Raw genomic sequence first — 21,401 nt, forward strand, 5'->3', positions numbered from 1 at the left:
TTTAAGCTATTTTCGTGAAGCTGAGTCACTTTCTGTAGAATTATATATAATTGTATGAACCAAAATATATATAATACTTGAGAAATAAATTGCATGAAGAGAAAAAAAAAAAAAAAAAAAAAAAAAAAGAAAGAAGACAATCGAGTATAGAAGAATTGATTGAGACTTGAGATAAAGATTGACTAACCCAAACAAATAAAAGACTTAAGAGAGAGAAATAAAAGGAAAAAAGGTTAAAAGTAGAAAAAATAATGTACATAATAAAAGTCAATGAATAAACTAGGCAAACTTTGGCATTGCCACTTATTTCATTTTCTTTTGTGGTTTTGAGATATTTATTTTGATTCCATATTTTGTTATTCGAATAAAAAATATTGAAAATATAAATAAATTTACTTTTCTATCTTTTGAAAAAACTACAATAATTATTTATAAAATTTAATTAATATAGTTATGTATTAAATTTCATTAGATACATATAGAAAAGTGAAGATTTTGTTAAAGAAAATATTTATATTTTCCATTTCATTAATATATTTTGAAACTTTTTATTATAATTGAAAATTTTATAAAACAAATTTTATTGGTATTTTCCACCCCAATAATAAAAATAGAGGATTTGGGGAGAGAAGGGAAAACAATGGGGGCCTTTAGAGGAATTTGGAAGAAGTTTGAGGATGAGAGTATAAAAATGGGGAAAAGGCATCTCGTTTTCCCCTTTCAACATGAGACCGAAGGAGAAATAAGTAGATAGATTCACAGAGCAACTTACTTTCTGTTGAAGAAGAAAGAAGAAGAATCTGTAGCAGCAATACATCCAGGTTCCACAGCAGCAATACATTGCGTTGAGATCTTCATTACTTTCATCGGTAAACCTTTTCTTTTTCGTTCGTCTGCGTTATTATGCTAAGCCTGATTCAATAGTAGATAGGTGTTTATCTCTGATTGTGTGCGTATGTGTAGGTTAGTTCTATTGCGTTTTTTTTACTAGGTTAGGTGCCTATATAAATGTCTGATTTAGAGAATCCAGCTATTTGTGTGAGTTGAGTGGAACCTTAGGGCAGATTCTACAAGCAAGAGAAGATTGTTTAGGTGTTTACATCAACTGACTCAGTGGTGATGGTTAAGTAAATCAGCCTTCCTATGCTGATGTGTCTTTCAACACTTCATCTCCTATGACTCCAACATCTTCATCAAATTCTCTTGTGGTGAACTTCTATTGGACTAGCCGCTAGCTTAGTTCCAAATATGGAATCAACTCAACTTTATACTTCCTTTGATATAGGATCCCTTTACTGGATCTCAACACCCCTATCTCCAACAAGATTTTGATGCAAACCACACTGTTTCATAAGATCAATAGATCATCAACATATATCAAGATAGCTACAAAGTCTCCCTTTTTTTCTTTGTAAACAATGAATAGTTATATAAACGCTGGGAGTATCCAGCATCAAGCACATATCATTAAGTTTGATATTCCATTGACTTGATGCTTGTTTCAAACCATACAATGATTTCCCTAACTTGCCCACTTTGGTCTCACTTGTCTTGTCTCATGAATCCCTAAGGTAATTCCATGTACACTTCATGCAAGTCTGCTTGTAGGAAAGCATTGTACACATCCATTTGGTGCATGCCCACCCTTTTGATGTTGTAAGGCAATGCTAAATCTCATAGTTACCATTCTGGCACCTGGTGAGAATGTCTCATCATAGTCCAATCTTTCCTTTTGGTTGTATTCTTTCGCAACAAATCTAGCTTTAAACCTTTAACTTCCCCATTAGCCTTGAACTTTATTTTGTACATCCATTTTCAACCAATTGCATTTTATCCTTTGGGTAGATCCAAAACATCCCATGTCTTTTTATCTTCCGAAGCTTTGATCTCCAACTCCACTCCTTCAATCCACCTCTTATCTTTTAAAGCTGTTGTGAAGTTCTGTGAGTGTGAAGGTGTTGAGATTTTCCAGGAAATGCTTGTATTTTATGGAAAGTCTGTTGTATGGCAGCTAATCAGATAATGGATAGTGTTACTCCATGATTCTTCCTAGTGGTAACATAATCCTGCAACCATAAGTGTTCCTTAGCTCTTCTGTCAGATTTTTTCAATTGCTAGGACTGAGTGTCATGTCCAACAGGTTCATGCATTGGTTCAACTGGTTCTGCAAGTTTAGGTTTCATTGGTTCAACAACTTCAGGTTCAGTGGAAAGTGGTGCTCCTTCTGTTGTTATATTAGCCAACTCATCAACAGTGGAAACAGATCCAGGAACAGGGGCTACAACATCTTCTAGATCTTCTAGTAATGGTTCAGGAGAATCTAGCATTCTCCCCCTATAATGAACCATATGAGGCTAGATCACTTGTGTATGAGAAGAAACTTGAGCAAAGGGAACTAGATGCTCCTTTTTTTTTTTTGGTGAAGTAATTAAATTGCATTGGAAAGGCATCAAGAAGATGCAAAGGTTACAACTAAAAATAAAGTTGCTTCAAACATGAAAACAACATGAAGCTAACTGTGCAAAAACCTGTAAAGCAGCCATAAAGATAAACCCCCTTAAACCCTACTGTACTAGAGTTAAGGAGCTAACAAAATCCAAAAAAATTTCCATACTGTTTACAGGGGAGAGAAGGTGCCAATTATAAAGACTAACTAAACACCTAGTTTTAATGGTGCTTATGGGAGTTGATATTCCATCAAAACATCTGCAGTTTCTCTCTTTCCAAATGCTCCAAAAATTACTGTTGGGATCATCCTCCAAGTACTTTTGATGGTGTTGTCAACTCTCCTACATATCCAGCTAGCATAAGCATCTTTGATGGAGAAGGGCATAACCCATTGGAGGCCAAACAATGAGAAGAAGAAATGCCATATGCCGACTGTTGTGGGGCAGTGCAAAAAAGATGGTTGACACTTTCATTGTCTTGTTTACAGAAAAGACATCTGTTGATGACAGTGATGCCCTTTTTCCTAAGGTTGATACTCCTTAAAGATGACATCTCTGTAAAAAGAAATGATTAGTGGATATATCAAGCAACTTATAACCTATGTTGCTTGGACTCTTCAAAAATGTCAAGGGGTGTGTGTCGGATTCGTCAAAAGTAGTGTATTATTGGAGAATCCGACACGGGTGCGGTATCGAGAGTGAAGAATCCACGCAACTTAGCTTATAACCTTTGTGAGTTTCTGAATATCCCATAAAAACTACTGGTGTTCATATCCTGAAAACTTGTTCTCTCTCACCATCAGGGTGGCATAACACAAGCATCCAAAACTCTTGCGTGAGCAACTACAGGTGGTCTTCTGTACAACATTTCATAGGGTGTCTTGATATTTAAAATGATAGCAATTAGCCTAGTGATTATATAAACAACAGTGGTAATACACTCTTTTATAACTTAGTTGCCATATGTGCTTGAAACTTCAGAGCTTTGTTTGTATCTATGCTTTCTCTCTATCACTCAATTTTTGCTGGGGAGATAACCACAACTACTTTGATGTATGATTCAATAAGCATCAAACAGATGAGTGCATTGCTTATTAAGGACCTCCACTCCCATTGTCTGGTTTAATAATCTTCACTACTGTATCAAACTGTGTTCTCAACATAGAATGATAAAAATAAACTTCTGTAAGATTACAATAACATCACCTTTGTAACTGCAGCAAATGTATCCATGTATTTCTAGAACTGTCATCAACAAGTCTCAGAAACAATGCTTCCTATTATGAGTAGGAAATTGATATGGCTCCCAAACATCCATGTGCAAAAGATGTAATGGTTTATCACTTCTAGTAGTGCTCCTTGGAAATATCAGTGTGCTTTGTTTAGGTAAGAGGACAAATAGTTCAATCATTACTCATAGCCAAATCAACAGTTTTATGCTGAAAAAACTTTACATTTTTCATGGTACTAATAGAGGCATAGAATAATCTTCTATGCCCAAGACTTCCTTCCTCTGTAGCTTCCTGGACTGCTGTAGTCGACACATGCTTTAATATTCATTTTGTATGTGCACCTAAAATATTTACTTGATGGCTTGATGCATAGTATCATCCTCGTTTTGCATGTTCAGAACCTGCCTACACTAATCCTCAGTAGTGTTCTCTTGCAGAACTATCACTGTTGCTTTTTAATTCATGTATTTGTGCCAACTTTTCATTTTCAAAGGCACCAGCCACATTATGAGTTGCATATTGCCTTTTTGACTTGAAGTCTGCTTATCATCCCACAGGTTTGTAGCAGTTTTCTTTCAGGTGACCTGTTTCGCTACAGTAATCACAGTCGTGTATGGTTTCTTGCCATTATAAGTTGTCCTGTACCTGTTTCGACATCAACATTATCTCCTTTACTTCCTAATGCTGGGAAAGGACTGGATTTCTGACAATCATCCTCAATTATCATTGCATATGTTTGATTATGTGTCGGTTCAGTAGTTTTCATAAGAATCTGGCTCCTCGCTTGGTTGTAGGAGTTATTCAATCCACTGAGGAACTGAAGTAACCTCTGTCTGTGCAGATGCACCATATAATCCTTCGAGTTTGCATATCCACATCCTGGTGATGGCACTAATGCATCACATTTTGCTCAAAGTTCCTTAAAGTTGGTAAAATATGTCGCCACAGAATCAGTACACTGTAAAATCGTTGCAATTTCCCTATATAACTGAGAAATATGCACTCGATTAATCTTATCAATCATCTCCATAATATCTTTCCACACTAGATTAGCATTTGATGCATAAACAATTCTACTAAGAAGGTACTTCGACACCGTACTGATGATCTAGGAGAGTTCAATTGCATTGCATGTCTCTCGGTCCCGTGAAATTCTATTCTGAAAGAACTTTTCTTGCGAGTATTGGTTACAAACCCCAATTTTCTCTTAGCTTGAAGAGTAATTCGCATCGATTGTTGCCACATCCATAGTTTTATTAACCTGTGAGTTGTGTCGGAATTAAGATCAAATCAGGAGTATCAGAAGGATGCGAGCTATTGCAGGGGTTACCCTGTGCGTACCCAAAAGGTAGCGGCTGTGGGTTTCCCTTGTCATAAAAAAAAAGGAGTATCAGAAGGATGCGAGCTATTGCAGGGGTTACCCTGTGCGTACCCAAAAGGTAGCGGCTGTGGGTTTCCCTTGTCATAAAAAAAAAGGAGTATCAGAAGGATGCAGAAACACTGGGTGTGTGTGGTCAATTTTCTCATTCGCCATTGATAAATAAAACCAAACTTTTCACAGCTACACAGCTAGCGCATGGCCAGTTTCTTCTGCTCTGCTACCATGTGACTTGAGTTCGAGCTCAAGTTCTGACTATGGAACCTTAGGTCAAACCCAAATGTGTGAGAGAAGACAAGCGAGAGAGAAGAAGATATGTTGGAAAAGTAAATTGTGATTATATCATCAAATGAAGTGATTACAGTCTCTATATATACACAGCTCCTAAGCAAGGCTTAATTAACTAATTCCTTTAAGTAATTGTAACTAGCTCTAGCAATCAATGACAGCTGGCTAACCGGAGTTCTAACCTCTTAACTACACCTAACTATGGTTTATATACATAATAGCAAAATGCAGTTGAGCTTCACTTTCTGCACACTATTTTCTATGCTCTCAAAACACCTAGAGTTCCTCTCTTTCCATATTGCCCACCATATTGAAGCAGGGATAAGTCTCCATCTGCCTCTGTCTTTTGCCAGTACTCCTGCTTCCTCCCAGCTCTTTAAAAAAGCCTCTGAAACTTTCCCAGGCATAGTCCAGGAGATGCCTTTGTGACTCAAAAAAATCCTCCATATTGTTGAGTGTACTTGCAGTGTAGAAACAGATGATTTACATTCTCTAAAGTCTCCCCACAGAGAAAGCATCTAGAGCATAAGGTTATCCCTCTCTTCATGACATTGTCTTGAGTAAGAGCTGCTTCCTTGGCCAACAACCAGACAAAGCAAGATACTTTGTAGGGTATTCTGCTTTTCCATATTTGTTTCCATGGCCAATTTTTAATTTGTTGGTTTGTCTGATCCATTAGCTTATAAGCTCTACTAACTTTGTATACTCCTCTATTGTTTCCTGTCCACCATAGAACATCCTTCCCTGTTTGAAGTCCATTGAAAGGTTCCACTGTGTTAAGAAAATCAGCTACTCTCTGAACCTCCCAGTCATTTAGATGTCTTCTGAAGTTGAAGTTCCACCCCTGTAGTGTCCATAAATCTGCTATAAACCCTTGCTGAAATGTAACTAAGTTGTAAACATCAGGAAATAACTCTTCCAAGTTGCCTTTCTCATGCCAATTATCCTTCCAAAACATGGTCTTTCTCCCATCAAAAACTTTCACCTTTGAGTTGTTCTTCACTTCATCCCATAGATTCCTAATGGACCTCCAAAGGCTGACTCCATAAGGAGTAGTCACCTCTTTGGTCATCCATTTGTCTTCTGGTATATATTTAGCCTCAATCACCCTTTCCCACAACAGTTGGTTACCATTTGCATACTTCCATAACCATTTCATTTGAAGAGCTTTACTTTGCAAGTTTAGGTTCTTAATCCCCAGACCACCATTTTTCTTCCCAGTTATGCCACAAAAATTTCCTTCTAAGCTTCCAAGGCCATGTTGTGGACTGTGTAAGTGTGTATGGGTAGCATTTCTGTTCCAGTAGTATGACTTCACAGTGAACTTGCCCTTGTTGTGAAGCTTCCATATTGTTCTGTCAGCTACAACAGATAGTCCAGTGAAGTTGTTTAGTGTCAACAGAAGACTTGAAACTCTATCAATTTCCCAGTCATATAATGCTCTTCTGAATATTGAATTCCTGCCTTGTGGGCTCCATACCTGGGCTACTGTGGCTCTATTCTGTTGACTAAGGATGAACAAATCAGGATATAAAGTTTGTAAACATTCCTCTCCTATCCAGAGCTCCCCCCAAAAATCTATCTTCAAACCATTACCCACCTTTAGTGCTGTGTTGCTATGAAACTGAGGCCAAAGTCTTCTGATTGTTTTCCAAACACTACAACCATAATTTCCCAGAACTTCTTCAATATTCCAGTGTTTTGGAGGCCATATTTCTCTGTGATGACACTTTTCCATAAAGGTGAATCCTCACAACAGAACCTCCATAGCCACTTTTGAAATAGGCATGAATTTCCTTTTTGCCATTCCATAGAAAAGTTCTTCTAAGCTGATTGATTTTCTTCACAACACTTTTGGGGATGGGAAATAAACTCATCATGTAGGAGTGAATGGAATCCAACACTGACTTACAAGTGTTAGTCTGCCTCCTAAAGACAAATATTGGCTTTTCCATCTTGCCAATCTTTTGTCACACCTCTCCAGAACTTCACTCCATGCCTCTTGTTCTTTGTTCTTAGCCTCCCGAGGAAGACCAAGCTCTTTTGCCAATTAACATGTAGACCAGATATGCCTTCAAAATGGTGAGAATTGCCCTGATGTGTCGGATTTGAGAAATGTCAACTTCACAAAAGATGAGGCAGTCATCTACATATAGCAAGTGGGTAGTCCCATTACATTCTCTCTAATGCCTTGAGTCTGAGCCTGGAAACAACCATTTGTCTTTGACCTCCTGGTCATGTGGTTCAGCCCCTCCATGGTTAAGATGAGCAAAAAGGGTGAGAAGGGGTCCCTTTGCCTCAATCCTCTTTGGGACTGGAAAAATCCTTCAGTGTTGCCATTAATGATTAGAGAAAACTTCAAACTAGATATACAAAACCTTATCCAGTTGATCCATTTCCTCCCAAATCTCATATCTTGCAGTACTTTCAATAAAAAATTCCAATTGCCATGATCGTAGACTTTCTCACTGTCAAACTTGCAAAGAATCCCTGGAACCTTTTGTTTCACCCTAGATCCACCTATTCATTTGCTAAGAGTGAGGCATCCATAATTTGTCTACCCTTCAGGAATGCCATCTGATGTTCATCTATCAGCTTCCCCACAACAGACTTCAACCTTTCAGTGATGAGTTTGGAGATTATCTTGTAGACACCTCCAATCAAGCTAATTGGTCTAAAATCCTTTTTCAAACATCTCCTTGTGATGGAAATTTTGAATAGTGCCCATCAGGTCATCCTTTATAATTCCCCAACAGACTTTAAAGAAACTCATTGTGAAACCATTAGGGCCAGGAGCTTTACGTGTCTATCTGTTTGTAATACGTGTGATGGCAGTTTTTCCTTGGAATATATGTCTATCTGTTTCGTGTTCTTTTGCAAATTTAATGTGAGCATTCGTTCTTTTGCAATACATTCTCCATTTGTTCCATATCCTGATATCCTATTTAATCACCTGCTGCAGAAGCACACGTGTTTTTCCTAGTACTGTGTAACTTTTATTCCATGATTGGGGTGTGCTATTTTCAGTTAGTGACATGAAGGTGCAGTATTAATTGGCAATGGGCCTTATCCATTGGGTATTATGTTAGAAAACTGACTGCTGTTGATTGGTTTATAACATAGAACTTTTCAGATTTCTGGTTAAACTTTGCCTCGTGATATAATGGGATTTGTTTCCGGATTGATTTACTATCGTAAAGTTAGCTTCTTTTTCCATCTGACAGATTATATGTTTACCTTCTTTTTTCTGGTGGGTTAGAATAGGTTGCTTGTAAATTATCTGCATTGATTTAAATTGGTAATTTTGGGTTCTTATGTATGACAAGCGTTCCCTTTCTTTCTTCATTCTTTAGCAGGATCTATTGTGCTTTGCTATGGCAAATTCCAAGGGACCGTCTAGCATGAGAAATATGATGTACAATGGAAAGAGCTCTTTACTGCCTCCTAAAAGTCCATTTCCTAGCATATCTCCTTCGTATGTAGATTATGTCCCTAGTTCTGCTTTCACCCAAAAGGACAATTCAAAACCCAGAGATGGTTCACACCATCAGCGTACGTCTTCTGAAAGCTGTCTTATAGAGGAGCAACCATCTTGGTTAGATGATCTTCTTAACGAGCCGGAAACTCCTGTACGCAGAGGTGGCCATCGACGTTCATCTAGTGACTCCTTTACATATTTTGATGCTGCTAACATTGCAAACTTAGATTACATAGCTCAAGATGATAACAAATTCAGAAATTTAACTCATGTCCCTTCCTGGGGATCCCAAGACTTTGATTATTACCAAAATGCTCGGCATGCCACATTTCATGTTGATCAAAATTCCTCAAACCGACAAAAAAGTAGGGCAAGGGATGCATCTCCAAATGCAATACCACATCCCCGTGGCCTTTCCCCTTTTAGAGAAAATGTCAAGACTCACAGCTTGGGACCATCATGTCCTCCACAAGAAGGAGAGAGGCCCAAATCTGCAGGAAGTGACCAGCAGGATTTAGTTGAATCTGTCCCTCCTGATCCAAAGGGATCTGGTGAAAGAAAGGATTCTTCTCACAGCAAGAGTTCTGCATCTGAAACTGACACGAAACGTGCAAAGCAGTAAGTGTAACTAGCTCAGCAACCCTAAAGGAAATAGTTGTGTATGCATATTTTCAGTATGTTGAAATTTGCAAGAAATCATAGTTCCTATAGCAGCAGTAATTAAGAGAATTCTTAGTTTCTGTTTATAGTATGGTTCTTTGTTTCTGTTTTTATGGGTTGTCTATCATTCTGCTTTGTTTTCATTGCATGCCATACTATCAGTTTACTGGATGTTTCGGTTAGTTGGAGGCTTATAACCAGGATAGCTGAGATCCATAAATGGGATTCTAACTTTCATTAAGAACTAATTTTAGCATTTTTTTTATTTTTTTTTTGGAAATTGATTTAGCATGTTGTTTTCTTCTGAATCTCTTAATAAGCGCAGTGATAATAAGTCTTGTGATTCTGAGTCTGTACCTTCTAAAACTTTGAAGATATTATACACTGAACAGGATTTGGCCTACAGCCAAAGTAGTAGGGTAGTCTATGCTCTTTGAATTTTTTTCAAGGGATGCCTATGGTGTTCCAGTCTTATCAATCCATAGATGTTGACAAAAATAGGTGGATTTAACATTTAACAACAAATCTGTTTATTTTTATGCTACAATTTTTCTATATATATATATATATATATATTTCAGGAACATTTCTTCATCCCTCCACCTAAACTTACTTGACTGTGTTCTTTTTCTTTCCTCCTGAAGTTCCTGGATCCTTTTCCTAAAAGTAATATTTCCTATCTTCATCAATTCAATTTAATGCAAAGATATTATTGAGAATATAATTAAATAATAAAAGTGTGCACTCTCTAACAGCTTAAGCTTTTAGATGAGATGGTCACACACTTCAACATATGGTCACACACTTCAGTTAGGCCTAATTTAAATTAGGTGTGAGTTAGGCCTAAGACATAATTTAACATATAGTAATTCATTATTTTTGACAAAAGATAAGTATATTAAATGTGCAGCACTAAGGAAAAGGATGTGCTGGAATATGTTCAAGTGAGCAAAAAAACAAAAGAAAATCCTTTTCTAATCTTGTAGGGATTCTCAAGAGATATAGTATTGACTCCGCCTCATTGACAAGTACCTCTTTACACCAAAAAGAAGTCAAAAGTGTACAATTAAACTTGACCTGTTGGATTGGATTTTATTTGCCTTCACAGCATCTAGTACTGCTTTCCTTACATGTGGTCCGCAGATATACTAGCTGGAATATAATCCACCTAAATGACTTCTTTTTCCTGTTGCCCCTGTTCCCGCACTGAAGTAATCGAACAGAAGTTCTCGGCATCAGCCATTTAAGGTTTTTGATGTTCAGATAGATTTGTCGTAGTTTGCAGTTACTTTACAATGTAAAAGAAGATGATTTACACTTTCAGCTTCCTTTCCACATAAATGGCATCTAGTACAAAAAATGTTACCCCTTCTTTGGAGATTGTCTTGTGTCTAACATGCCTCCTTTGCCACCAACCAAGAGAAACAATCCACTTTAAGTGGGGCTTTTGTTTTGCAAAGCTGTGCAATGCAAAGACAGTAATTTATACTCCCTCTGTTTCAAATTGTTTATCCTATTTTGACTTGATACAGAGTTTAAGAAAGTAAAGGAGACTTTTGAATTTAAAGATATGTCAGATGTACAACAAATGCCCTATAATCTTGTAGTCTTAAACATGCCACGTGGATAATTGGAATTAAAGAGTTGCTTGAAAAGGAAAGAGACATTCTTTTTGAAGTGGACTAAAAAGGAAAGTAGGACAAACAAATTGAAATGAGGGAGAATCATTTTTGCCGTTATGTGCATTATACTTAAGAAATTACCCCGCTATTGATGCACGTTAATTATTATTTAGTATACCTCTCTTGGTAGCTTTAATGTATCAAATTACACAAGACATTTTCTTAATCTTCACACCAATCAAATGACCATTCATCATCTAATTAGATTGGTTGGGGGAGGGGGAGCATTTTGATATTTAGGTGTGGAAGAATATGATTGATCTACAATTTATATGGGATTTGCCAACCGATTCACTTATCTGCTATTTGTGTTATTTAGTTACACATTGCCCAGATGTTATTTAACATATTATGAAGTTTTCTAAAGAGAAGGTGCCATGTAATGCAGACAGTTTGCCCAACGGTCACGAGTTCGGAAGCTTCAATACATATCTGAACTGGAAAGAAATGTTCAAGTTCTGCAGGCATGTGAAGCTTTAAGTAATATACTCTGATAAATCGATGGATGATAGATGTTGTATTTTGTTAGAAATGCTGATCTGATAATTTATTCCAGGCTGAAGGTTGTGAAGTGTCTGCGGAGCTTGAATTCCTTAACCAGCAGAATCTTATTCTCAGCATGGAGAATAAAGCCCTAAAGCAGCGGTTAGAAAATTTAGCTCAAGAACAGCTGATAAAGTATTGTAAGTTTCTTCGCTACCTGTTATACTTTATTGTTGTATCTGTTATTTCCTGTGCTTGGACTGGTGTTATAAAGTAGAATGACATATATAATGAGTCGTAGCGTAAATAATCGAAAATTAGGGTTGACTTGGATTCATATGAGCTGGGAAAGTGGGTTTTGTTTTCCTAAAACTGGATGCACATTGTAGGAATGGGGATACCTCGTGGTAATTCCAGAAACCACCATTTTCTTGTGGAAAACTGATGTCCTGGAAATCTACAACTCCAATGAATTTATGATTTTGTTTTAGCTTATTTAGAGCTGTATATGCAGTAGCATGCTTTATTCTTACTGTCTATCACTTCTTTTTTTTTCTGAAAACACAAACATCTGCTTATTATGAAGGTTGTTTTAACTGTGGAAAATAATGTTGGAAATAATAACTAATAAAAAAAAGAGAAGAGTTATTGGAGTTCATTCAACCCAAACTATTGTGCTTCTGGGAGAGGACCAAAGTTATCTGCTTTTCCAATTGATAACAGAACTAGGTCAAAGTTGAGAAAAAAAATAAAAATATAAAATCCACTGCAAAATTATCATTGGTTTTTAGATGCTGTTCTGAGGTTAGAGGGGGGTCCCTCTTATGTGCTTTAGGCCTCCAACATTAGAACATTTACCTTTGGAAAGGAAGTAAGCAACAAAAAGAAAGGTGGCTAATAACTAATAAATAATGGGGTTATATATAATTTAATAGATTATTGTTGGATCTCTGCTTAAAGGACATCGCAAAATCTACCTTTACTAAAGGCATTTGAGTAATTAAACTTGAACTTTTTGAGAGACTAATTTTTTCCTTGATCATGGCTGAAGAACTTTCGTAGTTTAAGTATGTACTTCAAATAGGAAAAAACTTATGTTTTTGGGATAGTGGTGAGTAAAAAGCTACCAATGTTTTTTTATTTTGGTGAAAGCTACTACTGATAATGTAGTAGGAAGTTCATTTTATTATCTTCTTGGGAAACTGAAGCGTGTGAATATTGTGCGCAGTGGAGCATGAAGTCCTAGAAAAAGAAAGAGGAAGACTACGAGCATTATATCAGCAACAGAAATTGCCACAGTCGCAGCAATCATCTTCGAGCCATCGACGCACCAGTAGTAGGGATCTTGATCAACAATTTGCAGACCTGTGTTTGAAACAGAAAGAGGGCATGTGACTGTAGGTAGGAGCTGATTTTATTGTGCATGACATGATCAGAAAAAACTCTTGTCAACTGCTTAGCCTCTTACAGTAAGTAGCTTGTGCCGGCTTTGTTAGTGATGTTTTTATGTGCGCCTGGTGGTCAATGCTTGGGAATAACATTTGGTGGCAGTTGACTCACCTGAGGTGATAAATCCGTCTGTTGTAAAATTTCCCAGCCATTTGTTCCATCATCTTTACCTTGTTGGGGTAGATTTTCATGAACATTGAATTGTAAGCATCATATGGAGCTTATTATTTCCTTTCTTCTTTTATGCTATGAAAGCATTCTGTTTTCCCACTTGTTAATGGTACACGCCAAAACCAAAATAAACAAGAAATTCAAGTTTGAAGTAATTATTAGAGCCATACATACATTTATTACCAGGGAAAAGGGACTGAGAGTAATATCTTTGAACTCATTAGATCTTCTGGATGGGGAATTCTCTGATAGGTTATATCAACAATTACATAAGTAGACACTTTTGTATAAATAATTATATATATATATGGCCCCGTATTAAGTCAATATCAATTATGGCATATTTAATAATTACTTTCATAGACATTTTGCATTTTCTGAATGAATAGACTGTCTATATAATATGCTAGTGATTAAGGTACTACAAACTAGGTGTGTATATGTCCGGGTTGGTTCGGGTTTTTCAAATATCAAATCAAACCATTTGTGTTAGATTTTTAAATCTATAAATCAAACCAAACCAATAAAACTTGGGTTTTTCAACCTCGGGTTTTTTCGGATTTTTTCGAGTTTTTTGGATTTTTGGATTTTTCCGATAAAGTATTCATACAAGCATATAATTTACTTGTACTTCATATAATTCTTTAGTCCTACTAAAATACAACTATTTAAGGTGTTTTTTAAGAAAATAACATAAAATATGATATGAGTAATGATATTAAAATATTCAACAAAAATAATAATAATAATGTAATCACGTAAAACAAATATTGCAAAATGCAAATTAACAAGTCATAATGAAAATGATCATAATTTAAAAGTATTAAATCATGCTAATATAAGTTTAATAAGTATTAGTTACATGACTAAATATTAAAGGAATTAAAATTAGATTATGTATTTGAATTGTCTTATCCAATGTAAAACCAAAGAATGAATATTCAATATTATTGTCATCCTTAGTGTTGAATTGATTTTCTTTTTGCATTAGTATTAATTTGATTTTGATTTAAGCTTTATTATAATTACCAACATCTGTGGACTATAATCTTTATTGAACCATTCAAAATTCTAAGTTTCAAATTTGAAATAATATATTAAAAGATAGAAACATGAAAAAGCATAAGAAATATTTAAAAATTATATCAAAGTAAATATTTTTATGTATAAAATTAAATTTTAAAATTATATATATAATGTCGGGTTGGTTTTTTTAGTTAAAACCAAACCAACCCAAATATAGTCGGGTTTTTTTCTTCAATACCAAACCAAGTCAAACCAACCACTACTCGGGTTTTTTTCTCAGTTTGACTCGATTTGCGGTTTGATTTGATTTTCGGTTCGATTTTGTACACCCCTACAGTACAAACTCTTCTTTCATAAGAATTTCGAAACATCAAGAATATCAATATTAACCATTCTACAAATTCAATAGAGCGGTTGTTAAATGGGAGATTATGTTTTTTTCCCTTAAACTGAAGATTCCCCATATAAACCACATCTAAATTTCTAACATAAAAGAAGAAATTGCAATTTTGGTTCAATATATATTTTATACAATCAAGTAAATTATACCCAACATATACTTTATAAATTCAAATAGTTATACTGAAACATATTGTTATGTTGCAATTAGAGGATTATATAATATATAGACTTTGTATTGAGAACTACTCCATTTTCTTTTTGTCAAAAGTGTGGTGTTATATGCTCCATGTTAAGAATTTGCTTCTATATTCTGATGTCAGCCGTCTTTTCTGCTTCACCGATGGAAACTTTGGATCCAAACACAGCTTGTAAGTAACAACTTTTGGTGTATATATATCATGTCTAAATGGAACCATGTCATACCATTTGAATTAGCTTTAAGAAATTCAATAAGTTTGATTCTGAATTTCGGAGTTGATCTAGTAATCCAACCAATGACAATTAGTATCACTTGCTCGACCTCGAAATTCAGTCTCCAAAAACTCTAACTCCAAGCTTGGTTGATGGTTCAAGTCCAAAGAATCTTCGTCTTTGTAATGATTTTTTGTAGGTGACTAATATTCTTGTAAATAGGAAGAATTCATGGTAAAACCTCCAAAGAACAATCTCAAGTACTTAGCAGATATGAAGTATTTTATACAACTATTAAATTTCAGTATTCTGGATGTTATTGATCCGTGGTATATTATTCTATAATATGTTGTAATTACTATATGGTGTCATTCAATTTTGTAGGTATTATCTTGTATGTGTAGATGATCAATGATCATGGAATTTTAAGCCTTCCCGCCTTAATAATTCAAATATATTAAAGGTGAGAATTTTATTATGTTCACACATGTGGAAATGAATCAACATTTTATACACAACGACATTCTAATTCAAAGTTTGTTGGAGGCTTGATGACGAGTAATATTGACGATTCTAAAATAGTTTATACTCCAGGCGATACACAATGTGACATTAGAAACAAATATGGTGTTGAGTTGAACGACATGAAGGATTGGAGGGCAAAAAAAAAACACTAAAGATATTGTAATGACTCGGTCGGTCAGTTTTTATTTTTCTGTGGAAATTACCGTTTTTCCCCATCCGATGTCGACCCCGAGTTGTTTTTTATTGAGTTTGAAAATTTGATTTTAAACTTTGAGTTAAAAGTTGGAAATTTAGTAAGTTTTGAGTTTGAAAGGCTAAGTTATTAAGAAAGTGGTTTTCAATGTCTTTTGGAGTTTTCAGTGTCGAAATGAGATTCCGTCGATTCCATCAGTCCCAAAATGTGAAATCTGATTCGTGAGAGTTGTTGGTTTCTGATTCCCAGTCTTTTTGAGGATTTGAGGTCCTAAGTTATGAAATTGTGGAAATTTAGCCTTTGGGTTGACTTTGGTCAACATTCGGGGTAGAGGTTCTCGGATCGGAATTTCGAGAGTTATGTTGGATTCGGGGGATGATTTTAGGCCTAGTTGAAGCCTTGGTTAATTTTTGAGAGGTCCCGAGTGTGTTTTAGCCTTTCTAGGTGTGAGTTAATTTCTTGTGGTTTTTGTGGATGTCAGGTCAAAGAGACCTCATATTCATATTTCGACAGTTCCATCGAGTCTGGAACGTCGAGTACAATTGAATTGCTTATGTGGTTTGTGTGTACAAGGTTCTGAACGAATCTTGAGGGTCCTTTTGATGTTTTGAGAGTTGACTGTACTTTGTTGGTGTCTGTAGGCCTCGCTTTTGCAAAGACTGGTCGCTTAAGCGAGCTTCACAAAAGCGAGAGCCTCTTCTCTTAAGCGAGGTTCGCAAAAGTGAAGGAGGCTTAGCTTAAGCGAGACCCACGTTTTTAGCAGGGTTCTCTTATGCGAACCTCGGGTCGCTTTTGCGACATCAGAGTAGAGTTTTGCTGCCATTTTCGGGGTTAAAGCCCCATTTTCATCATTTTCGAAGTTGGAAACCCTTAGTGGTGGATTTTGAAAGGATTTTCGGCTTTAGATCAGTTGGGTAAGTGCTCTTGATCCTAAAGCTTCATTTTCTTTTGATTAATTATGAGTTTTAACATCAAAATATGAGGTTTTGATTGGTAAATGATGAGGTTTTTCAAGAACCCAAGTTCTTAGGTAAAATGGATTTTGTGAACTGATTCCAAGTCCTATTTCGAAATGATTTCCCCTCATGAATTCCTAAAGTCTTGAGAAATGTTTTCAAGTATTATTTTTTGGATTGAAACCTTAATTTTTGGAATTTGGTATTGTGTTGATTGACCCACTTTTCAATGGAATGGTTGTGGGTGTTGTTGTGTTCGAAAAGTGATTGTATATACTTGCTTTGTATAGATTGTGTGGTTTCGGAAGTGGAAGACTCGACTTGACTATTGGAGTGATTGTTGATTGATTTAAGACAAGTGGCTTCCTAAACCTTGTATTCTAGTTTGAATTCACATGCTTCCTTTGTTGATTGCGTGTTGGGAGTAATGGGAACGAGGTGAAGTGTTTCAATTGTCCACTTGCTATATCTAAATAAATAAAAAGGGGCTGAAATGAAAAAGACTATATGTTCAACATGATGATATGAATTGCCTTTATGTAACCCTTATTGATTGATTGATGAAATTCTTGAAAGCATGAACGTGGACTTGTATTGTGCAAATTGTTGCCTCTTCTATGTGGTGTGATATTGCTTGTGTGCTTTGATCATTGAACATCGTGATGAGACTTGTGACGAGTGTTATTATGGCCAGGTATTTACCAGCGAGTGTTATTATACATAGGTCTTTTTACTGGCGAGTGTATCATGCCGAGGTCTTTACTGGAGAGTGTTATTATGCCGAGAGACATACCGGCGAGTGTATTATGCTGAGGTCTTTATCGGCGAGTGTTATTATGTCGAGGTCTTTACCGACAAGTGTATTATGCCGAGATCTTTACTACTAAGTGTTATTATGTCAAGATCTTTATCGTTGAATGTTATTATGCCGAGGTCTTTACCGGCGAGTGTTATTATGCCAAGGTCTTTGCTAGTGAGTGTTAAAAGCCGATAGGAAGTGGTTCGGCTAGTGATAAACTTTTTGACTTGATACACTTGATGCTTATGCGTGCCTTACTTGTGAATTGCAATTTATGTGCTTGTTATGTGTGACTGAGCTACTTGTCATATGAAGAAGAAATCTTGCATGGCAAATGGCTATGACACAAAAATTTGAAGCTCTATATGCAAATAATACTTGGGAATTGGTACCCCCTGCCCAAGGGTAAGAATGTCATTGGTTGTAAGTGGATACATAAAATCAAGCACAAGGTAGATGGTAGTGTGGAAAGGTTTAAGGCAAGGCTGGTAGTTAAAGGGTACACTCAACAGGTTGGCATAGACTACAATGAAACCTTCTCTCCTGTAGTAAAGATGACTACTGTTAGGAGTTCAACTACACCGGTTGTTAAAATGGGTTGGGTCTGTATCAGTTAGATGTCAACAATGCCTTCCTTCATGATGATTTGAATGAGGAAGTGTATATGACATTACCACCGGGACTTGCAGTGGATTGCCAGAACATAGTGTGGAAATTGAAGAAGTAATTATATGGTTTAAAGCAAGCTAGTAGGTAATGGTATGAAAATTTTGCCTGCAGTCTTTGTTCTAGAGGGTACATGCATTCAGATAGTGACCATTCATTTTCATTAAAAAAAAAAAAGGAAGCTCTTTGGTCTTTGTTGCCATATATGTTGATGATGTGATTCTGACTGGGACTAATCTGGAGGCGATCAACTCTCTAAAGTCCTTTTTGAATGATCATTTCAACATAAAGGATTTAGGTAGACTTCATTACTTCCCCAGATTAGAGATATTATACAAGTGTGATGGGGTTCTCATCTCACAATGAAAGTTCACCACCGATCTATTAAAGGAATTTGATTCTTTGAACTGCAAAGTTGTTGCATCACCACTTGACTACATTGAAAAATTAAAGGCCTCTGATGGAAAGTTACTATATGATCCTGATCCTACTAATTACAGGAAGTTAATAGGCAAACTTAACTTTCTAACAAACACTAGGATGGATATAGCCTACGGTGTGCAACACCTAAGTCAGTTCATGCAAACACCTAGAGAACCACACTTGAAGGCAACTTATCATGTTCTTAAATACCTGAAACAAGATCCTACAATGGGCATATTCATTTCAAATAAACATGATCTTACTGTCAAGGCATATTGTGACTCAGATTGTGGTGCTTGTTCTGATTCAAGGAAGTCAGTCAGTGGCTATCTAGTCTGCATGGGTAATAGCCCTATCAGCTGGAAGTCCAAGAAATAGGCTACAATATATTTATCCTCTTCAGAAGCAGAATATAGAGCTGTGAGACAGGTAGTGGTGGAACTGGTTTGGTTTGAAAGATTGATGAATGAGTTGTATGTGCAATGTTTCTTGCCTATACAAGTTTTCTATGACAGCCAAGCTACAGTACATTGCCAAAAACCCAGTATTTCATGAAAGAACCAAACACATAGAAATAGACTGCCATTTTGTTAGAGATAAACTCCAACAAGGCTTGATCACTCTCCACCACATCTCTCCTGATTCACAATTGGCAGACATCTTCACAAAGGCCCTTATTGGAGTTAAACATGCTACATTATTGAACAAGTTGTTTGTAAATTCACTTACCTCCAACTTGAGGAGGGGTGTTGAGAATGTAAGTCATTTATAGCATATTTTAGTTCACACAGTTAGTTAAAAGTAAGTTAGTCAGAGTTAGTTAGAAAGTTTGTTAGTTTGTTATCTAGCTTAATGTGTGTATATAATGATCAATTGTAATGTTCAGTTCTGTAACACTCCATAAATTTTTTGAGCTAAGACTCAAATCATCCTTCATTGTGAGTAGGATTTTACCAAGGAATTTAAAATTTTCTTAAGTGTTAAAAGTAGCTAGATGTAGCAACTTGAGTACCAAAACGAACTAAAGAGAATTCATTCAAGTTATTCGTAAGTTCTTTAAGGTTTGGGTCAACTTCAAATGATCATAACTTTCAATACAAGATGAGTTAGGTGGCCCATAAGATATCAAATAAAAGGGCTTTGGATTATATTTCCAACGCCATCAAGTTTGCTATGTTTCAAGTTCGAATGAGTGAGATATGCCATTTTGAAGTCAGCCTGTCCCGTTAAGGAAAGTTACCCGAATTTGTGAGGTGTATTTTGGTCTTTTCCTCACCCCTTCAGCTTAAAACGTTTTTAGTAATAATTCAGGGGTCTAAACTGATTAGAATCAGTTTCATTCATACCTAATACAATTAGGGTTTTAGAAGAGAAATGAGGAAAGGTTTTAGGTGTTTGTCGAGATTCTTGAGTTTTTTTGCGGATTTTTGCCAAGGATTTGATCCGTAAAAGGTATGTAAGTTTTCATAGTGTTGGATTCGCTCACCCACACGCCAATCATGTTTTACATTATCGAATTCATCCCTAGAGATTGAGAAATTAAGTTCTTGATGAGTTTCTTGAAAAGTTGTTATTGGATCTTGAATCTTGATGTTTGGTTGAGTTCTTGAGGCGAAGATTTTGTTAAGGGGTTGAGTAAATTGATAGTTCTTGAGTGAGTTTCGTTAAAATTGTTCTGGGTTATAGGAATTCGAGAGTTTTTACCTTAGCATTTCAGTGGGTATGAGTTGAATCGTATTTGGGAGAAGAAGAAAAGAACGGGCAGATTTGGCACCCAAGTCCGCATCGCAGACTTGCTCCCCCAGAGTGAAATTTCTCTCTCCATGACACGAAGAGAACGCGGACTCCACTATTTCAAAAATTATTTCGCGACCAAATATTATAATTTATCTCCGCGACACGGACTTGCTCCCAGACGGTGTTTTTCGACCATTTCTCATTATTAACTATCTAAAACTCATTTAATCATCACGATATACTTCATATAAAAAATCATAAATCTTGAATTCATAATTAAAATTCAATGTAGAATTAAGCGTCAAGTCTTGCGAGTTCTTTCGAGTATTTTGAGAAAGTCCCTTTTGAGTTCTTTTGAGGAGTTTTCTGCAATTTCTAATAACTTGTATCAAGACTCGAGTAAGTGGATATGAGAATGAGGAGAATGTGTTCATGAGTCTACATTATCATCGAGATCCTTCATATCAAGAATCATAACTCTTGAATTCATAATTCAAATTCAGGAAGGAGTTAAGAGTTGAGTTTAAGAAAGTCTTTAAGTTAAATTGTGAATCTTTTGTGATCAACTATCGATTTGAGCTATGTTTTGAGGAACTAAGTATGAGAATGAGAAGAGTCGTACACATGAGTTCTATATTTTTATCTAGACCCTTGAGTTGAGTCATTCATGCCCATAAATTCCGCATGAAATCCATAAGTTGCGTATCTTTTAGAGGAGTAGTATCTCCAAGTTCTAAGTTCTTGAGCATTGAGTCTGTAATCCTTTTGAGATTATATTTCTACTTATGGGACTACTACATGTTAACCATGAAGTCCTTGAGTTGAGTTTTTCATGACCATGATTTCGCATGAACCCTATAAGTTGAGCATTTTTTAGATGAGTAGTATCATGAAGCCCTTGAGTTGAGTTTGTTCATGCCCATAATTCCGCATGAACCTTCTAACTCGAGCATTCTTGAAATGAGTAGTATCATTGAAGTTCTTGAGTTCTGGAG

General features: G+C 36.0%; 1 protein-coding gene across 3 annotated transcripts; it reads left to right on the forward strand.

Annotated features, from left to right (window-relative positions):
- The first annotated feature begins 708 nt into the window (after window positions 1-708).
- LOC102591395 (uncharacterized protein At4g06598-like) lies at window positions 709-13,369 on the forward strand. Of its 3 annotated transcripts, XM_015313584.1 has the most exons (6): window positions 709-869; window positions 4,117-4,236; window positions 8,702-9,441; window positions 11,554-11,629; window positions 11,722-11,848; window positions 12,877-13,369. In XM_015313584.1, exons 3-6 carry the CDS (start codon window positions 8,720-8,722, stop codon window positions 13,041-13,043), a joined length of 1,092 nt encoding a protein of 363 aa, XP_015169070.1. In that variant the 5' UTR covers window positions 709-869; window positions 4,117-4,236; window positions 8,702-8,719; the 3' UTR covers window positions 13,044-13,369. The 3 variants fall into 3 exon arrangements, with proteins under 3 accessions (XP_015169070.1, XP_006339962.1, XP_006339961.1); XM_006339900.2 differs by lacking the exon at window positions 4,117-4,236 and having other exon boundaries at window positions 8,699-9,441; XM_006339899.2 differs by lacking the exon at window positions 4,117-4,236.
- The last annotated feature ends 8,032 nt before the right edge of the window (window positions 13,370-21,401 follow it).

The sequence above is a fragment of the Solanum tuberosum genome, unplaced genomic scaffold, assembly GCF_000226075.1.
Source record: "Solanum tuberosum cultivar DM 1-3 516 R44 unplaced genomic scaffold, SolTub_3.0 scf00011, whole genome shotgun sequence".
NCBI lineage: Eukaryota > Viridiplantae > Streptophyta > Magnoliopsida > Solanales > Solanaceae > Solanum > Solanum tuberosum.